Below are 12898 nucleotides of genomic sequence, written 5' to 3'. Positions count from 1 at the left end.
GTTACTCACCCCAAGTCACAGAGGGTTGATGGTAGAGCTTGGCTGGAACTTAGGTGCGCCTGACTGTTTGTCACTCCCTGCTGCTCATTTAGTCCCCGGGGGGGTGGTGGTGGTACCCATGGTGGGCACCTCTTGCCTGGGGTGGAAGAAATCAGGATCACGAAGCGCTGCTGCCCGTCGCCACTGCTTCACTCCCACACAGCGGAGCCTTCTGGAAAGGGGGCATGAGATGGATGGGAAGTGGGGGTTGTGCCACCTTTCAGCAGGGATGGGAAGAGCAACTTCTTTGGGTTCCAGGCTGGTGGGAGGGAGGGAGAATTGGGGCTGGGGAGCAGGGCGCATCTTGGGAGGCGTCACCATCCCCAAGCACTGGTCTCTGCAAAGCTGTGGAGCTAAGACAAGGTGGGTGCAACCTGGGGGCCACAGGGCTCAGTGTGCTGCTGCTCTGAGCTCTGGCTCTGGGGTAGTGCTGAGATCTCCGCCCCTGGAGGGCAGGGCAGGAATCTTGGGAGTGGGGCCCAATCCTGTCTTCTCCCAGGGCTACTCCTCCTTCCTAGCTTGTCTCTGGTTTTTCATGCTCTCTTTCTATGGCACGTCTTCTTGGGGCCCTGTGATGTACAAGGTCAGGCAGGAACCCAGCAGAGAGACCTGTTCAGTTAGCTCTGCTTTCACCCGTGGGAGGCCCTGGGGGCGCAGGCAGGCCCTGGTTTCAAGAGAGGAAGGAGGGTGGAAATGGCAAAGGTGGAAGGAGCAGGGCCTGTCCTCTGAAGGGTGGAGCTGGGGGGTGGAGCTGTCTGGTGGAGGAGAGAATAGGGTCAGGAGAGGTCACAACTTCAGAACAACTTCTCCCCACTTACCACCTCAATTTCTCCATCTGTGACATGGGGACTACTCCTGGGGGTGCAGGGGACTTTGTGTTCCTTTAAGGCTTATGAGTGTCTGCTCTGGGAAGACAGGAGAGAAAAGATGAATGGACGAAATTGGACAGCAAATGAAAAAGAGAATATGAAATGAGAAAGGGTAGCTAAAAAGAGACTCTTCCCAGGGCTGAGATTTGGGACCGAGGTGTTCCCATCAGGCGTCCTTGCTCCTCTGTTTTTCAGAGCCTGTCTCCTGCCTCTCCCAGGCGGTCAATTCCTTACCATCTCTGCTTCCCTGTCTCTGTTCATCTCTGCGGCCTCTATTGATCTCTTGCATATCTCTGTCTCTCCCTTCTTTTTTACCCTCTATGTCTCCTCCTCCCTTCTCAGCCTTGGCCCCCCCATCTCTCTCCAGTTCCCACTCACTGGTATTGATTGGTCTCTAGGCGGTTTCCCTTCCTTTTCTCTCGCCACCGGCTTCTCCCTCCCTCCCTGTGGGACCATACATTTTCTGCCTGCTCAGAGCTGTGTCAGTCTATATTCCAGATCCAGGGGCCCCAGAACGGGATAGAGAGGGCAGGAGGACGTGGCCTCTGGGGGCCCCAGCCCTGCTCCTGGCGTGCAGTCTCTCCTTCAGCTCGGGGCCCTGCACCACCGGAAGCCTCCTCTGGGTGCCTCTGAGGACCGCTTTCTTCACTTCTAAAGGCCTGGGGGCCAAATCCAGCCCTGGCATGTAGTAGGGATGGAGGACTGGCAGCAGCACTGGGGAGATGTCCTGGGTCCTGACTGCATCCTGGAGCTGGGGGTGGCACATGGGGCTCGTGGTGACAGTTTTTGCTCCCAAATGGAGTTCAGAATCAATAAACAGGAGCCAGCTCTCTGCAGCCCCTCCCAGCCTCCTCTGTCCCAGCCCTCCCCTTTCTCACTTCACCCACCCCTGCCTCCTGTCCTTTCCTTACCCAGCCCTCCTCCTCACTCTGCTGCACTGTTTCTTCAGCTCCTCCAGGTGCCCTATCCACCTCTCTCCTCCTTTCCCTCCTCCTCCTACCCTCTGCCTTCCCACTCTCTCCCCTGTCCGAGCAGGTTGGTGCGTACGACCAGGTGACGACCGGGTGACAGGAAAGGAGTCTCTCTGTGCTTACCTCTGGGGCCACAGGTGCTTTCCAGAGCGTCCAAAAGTTTGGGGGACAGATCCCAATTGGAGGGCATCCTGAAGGAGAAGTGGTTTCCTCAGCTTGACATAGGTGGCCCAGGAAGGGTTTTGTCCTAAATGGGACACTCAGTGGGCAGGTGTCCTCTAGATACCCCCATGGAGGGAGAGGTTGGAGCTGGGGGAGGGGCAGTGGGAGTGGAGAGGAAGGATTGGAGGAGTCCAGGAGAGGCTTGTGCAGGGGGCTGGGGGAGCAGCTTTTTGGGGAGGTGGTGAGGAGTTGTACATGTGTGGCATATCTTACTCCTGAGTACCTTGAAGGCTCTGGGTGCACTGTATGCTGTGGATCCTATTTTGGAGGGTGAGCTTGGGGGGCAGGGATGTCTGTGTGTATGTTGGCCATTCATGTCCTGTGATCAAACGTGTGTGTGCACGCATGTATGCCCCGTGAGCATGTGTATATGCTCCCCTGAGAGTGAGTTGGTGTGCCAGTGTCTGTGAGCACATGCATGCATGTATGTGTCTGAGCCTGTGTGCCTACCCGCACACTGTGCCCGTATGGGCACGTGGATGTCTCCATACCCAAGCCGATACACATCTCAGTGTGCACGTGCGTTGCGAGGGGTGCGTGCAGAGGTGGCCGCCGCGGCATCTCAGCAGGCTGTGCCAGAGAGCATTATTGGGGTTCATCCAGGTGGGGTGGTTGGGGAGGAAGAAAGTGGCCTCTCTTGTTAGCCTCAATCCCGTTCCATTATTCAGCAGGGTCCCTTCTCCAGGACGGGGGGTGCAGGAGGAGCGCGCGCGTCCAGGCGCGGGGGAGGGGCGGGCGCGCGCAGAGGAGAGGCGAGCGCGGAGCGCGGGCTAGCCAGGTGCCGCGCGGCTGAGCTGCCCAGCGCCGCCCGCAGATCGGGAGCCGCTCTGGTCCCTCCGCCCTGCCCCCTCCTCCTCCCGCGCTTCCCCTCCCCTCTCCGCTCTCCTCCTTCCCTCCCTCCCTTCCTCTCTCCCTCTCTCCCTCCCTCCCTCTCCTTTCCAGCCCTCTCAGCCTCTGCAGCAACACTTCGCTGCCTCCATCTCTCCGCCGGAATCTCGCAGGCTCGCGCCTTTCCTCGGCTCAGCCCCGCTCCCCTCCTCTCCCATCCCCTCCTCTCCTATCCCTTCTTCCCCCCATCACCCGGATTTGCTTCCCTTCCCCCTTCTCCCGCCCCCCCTCCCCCGGCCGCTCCCTCCTTTCCCCCGGCCTCCGTCGGGCGGCAGCGGCAGCAGCGGCGCGGCCGGCCCCAGTCGCCGTCGGTCTCCCGCTTTCGGGGGAACCAGGCCTCCGTCCCTCTTCTCTCCTCCAGCCCGCACCGCCCCCCTCCCCGGCTCGGTTTTTCCGCAGGATTTCCCTCGCTCTCCCCTCCCTGCTTGGCCCCCGCGCTCCCCTCCCTCTCCACTCGGCACCATGCCCCCTCCCCCGGGCGCTCCCCCGGGTTTCTGACGGCCCTCTGCGCCGCTCCGACCCCGCCGGGATGCAGAGAGACCCCTAGCTCCTCGCGATGGACCCAGGCATCCTGGACCTTGGCGTTGCCGCTCCGCGGACCCCCGATTTCCCGGCGGGATCCAGTTGATTTTGTTGGCTCCGGACCGAGGCTTGGGCCCTGGTTTACCTCCGCTTCATCCCTACCCCGCTTCCGGAGCTCGGAGCCGGAGGGGGGCTTCGCGGGGCTGCGCAGCCCCGCGTCCCCGCCGCCGGCCATGGGGCTGTGAGGCGGTCGCCCCCGGGCCGAAATGCCCCCAGGGGGGAGCGGGCCGGGGGGGTGCCCGCGCCGCCCCCCGGCCCTGGCTGGGCCCCTGCCGCCGCCGCCACCGCCGCCGCCGCCACCTCTGCTGCCGCTGTTGCCGCTGTTGCTGCTGCTGCTGCTGGGGGCGGCCGAAGGGGCCCGGGTCTCCTCCAGCCTCAGCACCACCCACCACGTCCACCACTTCCACAGCAAGCACGGCACCGTGCCCATCGCCATCAACCGCATGCCCTTCCTCACCCGCGGCGGCCACGGTAAGTGGCACTGTAGATGTCGGCCACCCGGTTGGCCCGGGGGCGGGGGGCGCTTCCCGTGTGCGCAGCTGGGCCCCCGCGGGCCCCACCCCAGCTGTGCACGCCGAGCCCAGCCCCTCTGCTTTGCGTCCCGGAGCCCCTTCACCTCCAATCTCCAGCTCCCATCATCTCAGCCCCACCCTTGCCTCCATCTCTCCTCTCCCCCATCACCCTCATCTCTGTCTTCAGCACTTTGCTTCCTGGCCTCACCTAAACCTGCTTACCCCTAGGTCTGGTTCATTATCTCCTTCTACTTCCTTACCCTCGCCTCCTTGTCTGTCCTTTCATCCTTTCCGTGCAGCTCTGCCTTCCATTTCTCTTCCACATCACCTCCTCCATCTCGGCCCCTTATCATCTCTCCACCTGTCTTGCCTCCACCTCTGCCTCACCCTCACCCTTCCATCGCTGGTCTGTCATCTCTCCCCCTTCACCTCCCTCCCACCTCTGTCACATCTGTCATCTCTGCCTCTGACATGTCTCTTCCTCCTTGACCTCTTCATGTATGTCTCTGTTTTACCTCCATCCCTCCAGCAACCTTCCTTTCTTTTCCCATGACTGGCCTTCCATCACTTCCCAACTCACTCCATTGTCCCGCCATTCTCCCATCCTGTTCCCCTAATCTCTAGTGTCTCCCCTCCATGTCCCCTCATCTCTGCTCTGTCTCTACCTCTGACCCCCAGCATCTCACCTCTGTAGGCCCAGCACTTCCCGTTTCCAGGCTTCCCCTCCTGTGTCAGTCCTCTATCGCTGTCCACTTACAATCACCTCCTATCTCTGCCCCTCATAACCATCTATCGAAAAACTTCACCTTCCTTCTCAGACCCCATCATCTTCTCATTTCCATCCTCCCTCAGCCCCATCTCAGGCCCCCCATCCCTTCATATCTTAGACACCTAAGATTCTCTGCATGCCATCTCTTCTCACCTCTGTACCTGTCATCTTCCATCTCTGTCCTCCATACTCTGTGCCCCCATCACTCCCAAGCTCTGTCCTCCCCATTACCTTCTACATCTGGCCCTCTTCACATTTTATTTCATCTCATGTCAGCCCCATCACTTTCCACCTCAGTCCTTCCACATTCCCTCTCAGGGCTTCTGTCACTTGCATCCCAGGGACCTCCTCACCTCCCATTTTAGTCTACTCATCACTTCCCATCTCTGCACCTTGTCATTACCTTTCAGAGGGTAGCCCCATTACCTCTATCTCTGTATCTCTCTCACCTCCCATTTCTGTGCCTCCATCCCATCCCATCCTATCCCATCTCATCCCATCCCTGTGCTCCCAACACCTCACATACCTGTCCTCCTATCCATGTCCTCTCCCCTCTGTGCCCGTCTCTCCTCACCTTCCATGTCCGTCGCCTCCCATCGGGATTCTCTGACACCTCCATGCTCCCATTCCCTCTCATCACTGTGCCTTCATCAGTTCTCGCTTTGTACCCAGGTGGCCTCCCATTTCTGCACTTCTCTCCCTTCCTATCCTTGTACCCTCATCACTTCCTGTTTCTGTCTGTCCATCCCCTCTCATTCTTTACTCCATTTTTGTTCCTCCATCATCTTCCATTCCTGTATTTTCACCTTTCCCATCTGTGCCCCTGGTTGCCTCCCCATTCTTGCTCCATGCCAGTCCCTCTTTGCTTCCCAATCCTGCCACCGTATCACCTCCAATCTTTCTGCTCATTTGCTTGTCTTCTTCCTTTTCTCCTACTTTATTTTTATCTCCCTTTTCATGCTTCTGTTTTCTCTTCATCCAATTTCCCTGGAGCACTCCTTCAAACTCTTTCCTCCATTCTTTTATTCTCTCATCCCCAATACAGTTTGCCTCATCTTATCTGTCCCACCCGGCTCCTCTCAGGCAACACTCTTCGGTTTCCTTCTCTTCTTCCATGACCCCACCCAACCCCTTGCTCCTGGACCTTAACTCCCTCCCCCTCCCCAGGAACTCTTTGGCTCTTTGTTACCTTCCTTCCCCTTTCATTGTCTCCTTCTGGCTCCCTTGAGGCCCAATGTTGCCCCCAAAGGTGCCCAGATAGGCCATGGTCTTTCTGGGCAGTGAGGCAAAGCATGAAGGAGTCAGATAGGTAAAGGAAGTCAGGGATACTGGGGAGCTTTGCAGGATGAAGAGAGTGTGGAAGAGGAAGGTGTAGGAGAGAGGACCTGGCTGAGGGACGCTGAGCAGGTAGGAAGGAGGGCCTGGGAGCCAGAGTGCCCAAGGAAGATTCTGTGAAGGAGAAAAAGCTGGACAGAGGGAATGAAAGTGGCCAGAAGAGTATGGAGGACAGGGTATGGAATGTCGGCCTTAGGATCACCTCAGAGACAGCCACCCCTTTGCTGTGCAGAGGAGAAAGAGGACCAGTGCCTAGTGGAAACAGGAAGAGCCATCTGGAGGGTGCTCCAGGATGGTGATAGAAGGGGGTGGGAGGTGTGGGGGAGGAGCCTGCGAAGGGTGGGGCAGCTGAGAGGAAGGACGAGGGCCCAAGGAAAGGAGGAGAAGGGATGAGGCCACCGGTCCTGGCTGAACCCCACCTTTGCTCCCATTAACCATTAACCATGGTGGGAGAGGTGAAAAGACAGGCTTTTCTTGGGACCCTACCCTTAGCTAGAGGACCAGGCCAGCTCAGGAGGCCTTTCCAAGCCAGGCTTCCTCTCTGCCCAGTGTCTCCCTAGCATTCCCAGTGGGAGGCAGCCTCTCTCCTTTCTGCACCAGCTTCTCCACTTGCCTCCACAGGGTCTCACTGTGTTTCTACTTGCCTTCTCTCCTCTCTTCTCTTCACACCATCTCCCATTTACCCTGACATCCCCCCCAACCCCTCTTGTTACATAATGTCCTTACCTGCCAGACACCCATTGCCACTCCTGTACCTGATGTCTGTCTGGGGCATGGGAGGACTGGCACACCTGGGTCCTAAAAATGAGCTGAGCCCAGGGGTGACACTCTCCTGGTCCTGGATCCCCAATTCTGGTTTCAGAGTCCTTGAGGTTCCTCCCACCCCACCGTGTTCATTTCTGGTACTCTCGGGCCAGGAATGGAGTGGTCAATCCCTGCTAAGTTCTGAGTCGGTAGCTTCCATGGGTTCCAGGTTTATCACTCCAGCTTATTAAGGGGGCTAGCATTTATTTTGATTTTGAACAGGGTGTGTTAACTTGGATTTCTGACTGAATGGTTTATGGCCAAGCAGGAGGTTAGGAATTGAAAGGCTGTGTTCTGGGATCCTAGATCAAGAGACAGCTGAGCACAGGGATCTGGACCAGTAGAGATCTCCCCATCTGGGATGTAAAGGTTCATGTACAAAGCACTGGTTTGGGCTGTGAGCACTAGGGCCATGGCTTTTCTGGGTTGTGCAGGATGTTTTATCCTCTCACAAGTCTAGATCTTCCACAAGATTTTCTTTCATGGCTTCAGATGCTGCAGACACACAGGCAGGCAGAGGTTCTGCACATGTAGTTTTAACCACAGGGGGATCACTACATGGGTGGTTTTCTACATGGATGATTATGTTTCTTGGGTCTGGATTAGCTAACCATTATTAATGGTTGGTTGGTTTTTTTCTAGAATGCAGGTGTGTGGGGGACTGCATGGAATATTCTTGAACATTTAGAATATTTCACTGGATCCGTGAATTTCTGGGTCTAGGAGGTATTGAGGAGACTATATTGGACGTGGGCAGAAGGTGCCAAACCTGGGCCTATGGCATCTTGTGTTTGGCCAGAGGCTCTCTTGCCTTAGGCTTCAGGTGTGTAGTTCTCTCTGAAATGTTATGCACAATTCAGCTCACTGGTGGTTTCCTAGGGAGGTCAAAAACAATTGGTCTACACCACCCTTGGGCAACATTTTTGGGCCTTGGCTTAGGCCCCTCTTGCCTTTCAAACCCTTTCTGGAGCCTATCAGGTTCTAGATGTGGTGCCCTATTTTGGGCTCCGTGTCTCCTAGAAGACAGCTGTGCCTTCCCTGGGGGAGTCCGTGGGCAGGGCCGAGGACAGCTTGCCGGAGTGAGAGGCTGAAGGCGCCTCCGGAGCGCGGCCGGGGAGGGGCCTGGCGGAAGCCACGCCTCCCAGCCCCGCGGTCTCCCGAACCCCAGCCTTCTGCGCTCCGGAGGCAGCCGTGGTGCTGGGGAGAGAAATGTCTCCCTAGGGTAATTACTGCCGCCCCAGTCCAATAAACCATTCATCCTTCACCTCTTCTGCCCAAGAGGTGTCTCTCCGCCCCGTCCCCCCACAGTGTAATAAACGCCCTTAGGCTTTAACAGGCCCGCCCAGCGTAATATACTGGCTGCAGTGTGAGAACAGCTGGGTGATAAATCCCAGGGGAGGTCTGTGCTTGGGCAGCCTGTGCGCCGCGGGCCTCGGGGGCGGGGACGCGTGCGCCCTGTCCCACGCTTGGCCAGCCCCTGTCCTGGGGCCGCCTTCCCTGGTCTGTCTTTGTGCCTTCACCGCCATGTTTCCCGGCTGCTTTGCCTCCTGTCGGGGGTCTGCCTCTCCACGCTGGGTCTTTGTGTGCAGCTGGGTGCGTCGCCGCCTGTGTGTAGGTGTGGGGCCTGGGGCTTGGGCGCTGGGCACCGCCTCTGATCCCTCCTGCCTCACTGCCTGCCCAGTGGGGCCTTTGGCCGGCTTTTTCCTCCCGCCCTTTCTGGGCACAGACAGGGCTCTGTCCATGGTGATGTGCTTGCTGTCTGGGATCTGGGGTGGGAAGTGAAGAGAAAGGGCCTCTTTTCTCCTAGACCTGGGGGATTTGGAGGCAGCCTGCAGGTAGACTTGGTTTCCTTCCCTGGTCTGAGGGACCAAGAAACCCAATAAAGCCTTCTCTGAATGGGAGGCCCTGGAGCCCAGGGGTGAAGAGGCTGCAGCCTCTGATCAGGAAGGTGAGGGTAGGAATGTGTGTGGAGGAAGGTCAGCATCTCTGCTCCCCTGGCCCGCCCCACCCCCCAAATTCAGATGTGCAGCTTGTGTGGAGGGGGGAGGAGGACCCTGGGTATTACAGTTGTCATGGAAACAGCCGATTTTCCGGAGTGCTGCAGTGCTGGGAGTGGAGAGACTGTTACCGGCTGAGGCCTACTGGGCTCCCTGCCTCCAGGCCCTGCCCTTCCAGGCAGGTGACCACATGGGGTGGGGGTGGGGCTCACTGCATACCCCACTGTCAGCCAACTCTCCACCCTCGACTTGGGGCCCCATCCTGAGGGTTCAGTGCTCACCACTGTGCTCCAGGGCCCTCAGGTAGAAAGGACACCTGGGTCTGGGGGGAGCAGAGCTAAGCCCCCTCTGTCTGCTGGGGGTGGTTTCTTGGCCACAGGCAGAGGTGAGATGTCACTTATTAGACATCCAGGTTGTTCTTTCCCTCCTGCCCTTCCTCCCAGGGTCACCTCTCACTCTGGGGAGATGGAAGGTGTTGATGGTGGGTGCTCTGGGGAACAGCAAGGGGACCCATGGCTCCTGCTTCCCCCAACCCCCTGCTGGCCTCACTACCTCTTTGGGAACCAGGCAACAATCTTCCCTTCTCTCCTCAGCACCTCCCTGGGCCTGCAGACAGTGGCTCCCCCCAAAGCACTCAGGCAGCCCCTCCCCTTTGGGGTCCTAGGAGCTCCCTGGGATAGAGCCTCCTCACCCCTGATTCCCCCAACTACAAGAAGGTTCAAGTCCCTGAGGCGAGAGACCCCAAGGTACCTGAGGGAACCCAGCCTAATGTTACCAACTGGGCCACCTCTTTGGCTGCTGGCAAGGCCTGCTCCTTAGAAGTGCTGCAGGCCCTCCTGCCCCCCACCACAGGCTCCTAGTTCCTGACTCCAGAGTTCCCCCACCCCTAGACTGACATTTTCTCCCTGTCTAAGCTTTTGCCCTTAGGCCTCATCTGTTTCTCTCCTTCTTAAGTCCTCCCTTGAACACCTCTCCTCACAAGAAGTGCTTTGTGAGGAGTCGGTAGTGGCTAATTATTTAATTAAGCATTTTATGAATCTCATCTGCTCCATTTATGTTCTAAAGAATGCAAGATTGTTCTCTTCCCTTCCCTTCTCTGCAGGCCATGGAGTACTAGTCCTCCAGGCCTCCCAGACAAGGCTCCTTTCCGGGAAACTGGGTGACCAGCCTCCCACCCCCACCCCCAGAGAGCTCAGTCAGCTGCAGGAGGGAACATGGCGACTAATGGGGTTTATTTTGGGGCTGAGATCGTTAGGGACCTCACACCCGCCCCCAGCAGCCGGCTGGCGAAGAAGAGAAGGAGAAGGGGAGAGAGGGTTGGATAGGGGAGGGCTGGGAGAGGGAGCCTTCATCTCCGGCTCCCACTCTCCTGTTTCTCTCACTTACACCCCTCTCTGTCCTTCTCTGTCCATCTGTCTCTCTGCCTCCTTCCTCCTCTGGCTGTCAATCTCCCCTCTCCCCCCTCCCCCATCCCCACCCCATGGCTGTCTCTTCCTTTCTGGGCAGGGCTCCAGGACCTTCCTGCTTTGGGACCCAGGCAGCCCCCTGGGTGAGGGCGGAAGCAGGGAGTCCTGGGCAAGCCAGGAGAAGGGTGGGGATGGGGGATGTTGGAGGGCGCCAGCTCTGGCCGTGAGTCAGAGCTGCACACAGCTCTGCTCATCTTCCTGCCATCACCTGGGGTTCCTTGGTACCTGCTCAGCTCTGGCCCCAAAGAAGCACACACCTTGGATCTGTCACCTCTGCCAGGCCTGGGAGAAGTGGAGCTAGTCAGGACTGGGCCCCCTGGGTCCTTCCTGCCCACAGCACTCTTGTCTTCTCAGTCTCCTTGCAGCTTCTCTCTGGGCTCTCTCTCTGTGTCACTCTATTACCTCTCTGTTTTGCTGTAATTAAAGCTAGCATTCTTGATGAGGCAGCTACATCTGTCTGTGTGTGTGCACAGGCTCTCACCCAGGCACCCGCCTGCCAACTGCTCCCTGGGGTGGCAGGGCCGGTTGGTGCTGTGGGTATCACAGCTGAAGTCCCACATCTAGACCTGGGGTTCCATCCCTCTGGTCACAACCCTGAGGACCTGCTGACCTCGTCCTCCTGATGTCATTTCTTCTTGTCTCCCTTTCCTTCTCTCTGCAGCCGGGACCACATACATCTTTGGGAAGGGGGGAGCACTCATCACCTACACGTGGCCCCCCAATGACAGGCCCAGCACGAGGATGGATCGCCTGGCCGTGGGCTTCAGCACCCACCAGCGGAGCGCTGTGCTGGTGCGGGTGGACAGCGCCTCCGGCCTTGGAGACTACCTGCAGCTGCACATCGTAAGGACCCTGGGCCCCAACCCTTCAACCTCAAGCTTCTTGCTCCCAAATCAGTTCAGCCCCTCATTGCCATGGGATCAGCACCTCAAGTCTTCCCTCATGGGGAACCCTCAGAACCTCTGTTCCCTCATTGCTGGAGCTTCCTGCTAAGAAGTTCTGCTTCTGAGACCCTTCCCTCTCTCAGTTATTCACCAAGACTCCCAGATCCACCCTTCCATCTGATTCGAATTTCTCCAGCTCCCCACTCCCCGAGACCACCTGTGTTTTCTGACCTTCCTAAAAGTAGTCAAGGGCCTCTTTGGGACTTCCAGGCCATTCTCCTGTAGCCTTTGGAGGTGTCCCATATTTGTGACTTCCCCTGGGCTGTTGCCTGCTCTCTCCTAGACCAGCTAGGCCAGCCCACCGTGTCCTGCACCTATTCCTGCCCCTCCTTCATACTTACCTGCCCCAGGCCAACCCACCCTTGCAGCTTCATCTTGCCTCTGGATTCTGCCCCTGCCTCTATGCTGCCCTTGACTTCTGCTTCCGTGACCTTTGCCCTCCCAGCAGCCCCCTTACCCTGTCTCCTTTACTGCCTCTCTAGCCAGGTTCACTCCTCACTGACCTCTTGGCCCAGCCCCACATCCTCACCCTGACCTCGGCTCCCACCTGGCTCTGCCTTTCTCTGCTCAGCTCCACAGGGAGATGCCCTAGCCCCTCCCTGTGCCTGCTACCCACCTTGACCTTGGTTCCTTCCCAGGGTCTCCCTCTGGGCCTCCTACCATATCTGCAGCTCCTTGACTCACCATTTGGAGTCTTGTCGAACTCTAGTCTGCAAGTGGCCCCTTTTCTTTCCCTGCCCTTTCCTCCATCTCTGGCTCTGCCCTACACCCTTCCCTATGACCTCTGGTATTGCTCCATTTCATTTCTGGTCTCAACCTCTCCCCTGACACCTCCCCACAGTCCTCAATCCCGAGCCTCTGCCCTCAGTCTTCATCTGTACATTTCTGGCCCCTAACAGCCACCTTGTTTCCCTGCCTGTATTTCACATGCCCACCCTGGCCAGGACCCCTGTGCTGTGGGGATCAGGCAGGCTGGCCAGGCTCTGTGGGCTGGAAAGCTCTGGGTGAGGGGCCCCTGGCTTTCAGGAGGGCATAGTTAGTTGGAAGGGGAGAGAGCAAGCCAGGGGAGAGGCTTGTTTGGGCTCTGATCTCTCCCCATCTGCTTGGGAACGCAGCCACTGGCCTTCATTACACAATAGCTTTTAAGCATCCCAGGTCTGCACCCCAACCCACCCCACCCCACCCCAACACCAGGGTGTGAGGGAAGGAGCATGAGGGCAGACTTCCTGTGGGCAGAGCAGAGCTGGGGTGGAAGTGGCTGCAGATGAGGAAGGGGTGCAGAAGGAGGACTAGCAAGCAGGACAGCAGTCAGGCCCAAGAGGAGGCCTGGAAGTTCTGTACCTGTGTCAGCGGGACAGGCAGTTATCTAGAACTTCGAGAGTCAGCCGGCAAGCGAGAGACAGTGTGGCTGTAGACGACAGTGTGGGACTGGATGCACGGTGATGTGTGTCAGGAGAGACAGCTGTGACAGTGGGGGATGAAGACAGAGACTGAGTCTCA

General features: G+C 58.1%; 1 protein-coding gene across 35 annotated transcripts in view; it reads left to right on the top strand.

Moving 5' to 3' along the window:
- The window catches only part of NRXN2 (neurexin 2), a 120809-nt gene that overhangs the window by 80313 nt on the left and 27598 nt on the right, over positions 1-12898 (top strand). For 31 of the 35 annotated variants that reach the window (XM_032153285.2, XM_032153289.2, XM_032153290.2 and 28 more), the window contains one exon: positions 11116-11297. In XM_032153285.2, the coding sequence (XP_032009176.1) occupies positions 11116-11297 (182 nt within the window). Of the gene's footprint in view, positions 1-2893; positions 4043-11115; positions 11298-12898 lie in introns of those variants that run through there. The other 4 variants (XM_032153296.3, XM_032153298.2, XM_032153295.2 and 1 more) reach the window with 4 other exon arrangements.

This window comes from Hylobates moloch, unplaced genomic scaffold (genome assembly GCF_009828535.3).
Source record: "Hylobates moloch isolate HMO894 unplaced genomic scaffold, HMol_V3 SCAFFOLD_5, whole genome shotgun sequence".
Taxonomy (NCBI): domain Eukaryota; kingdom Metazoa; phylum Chordata; class Mammalia; order Primates; family Hylobatidae; genus Hylobates; species Hylobates moloch.
The sequence above is the reverse complement of the archived record's forward strand: the minus strand, read 5'-3'. Positions and strand labels throughout refer to the sequence as shown.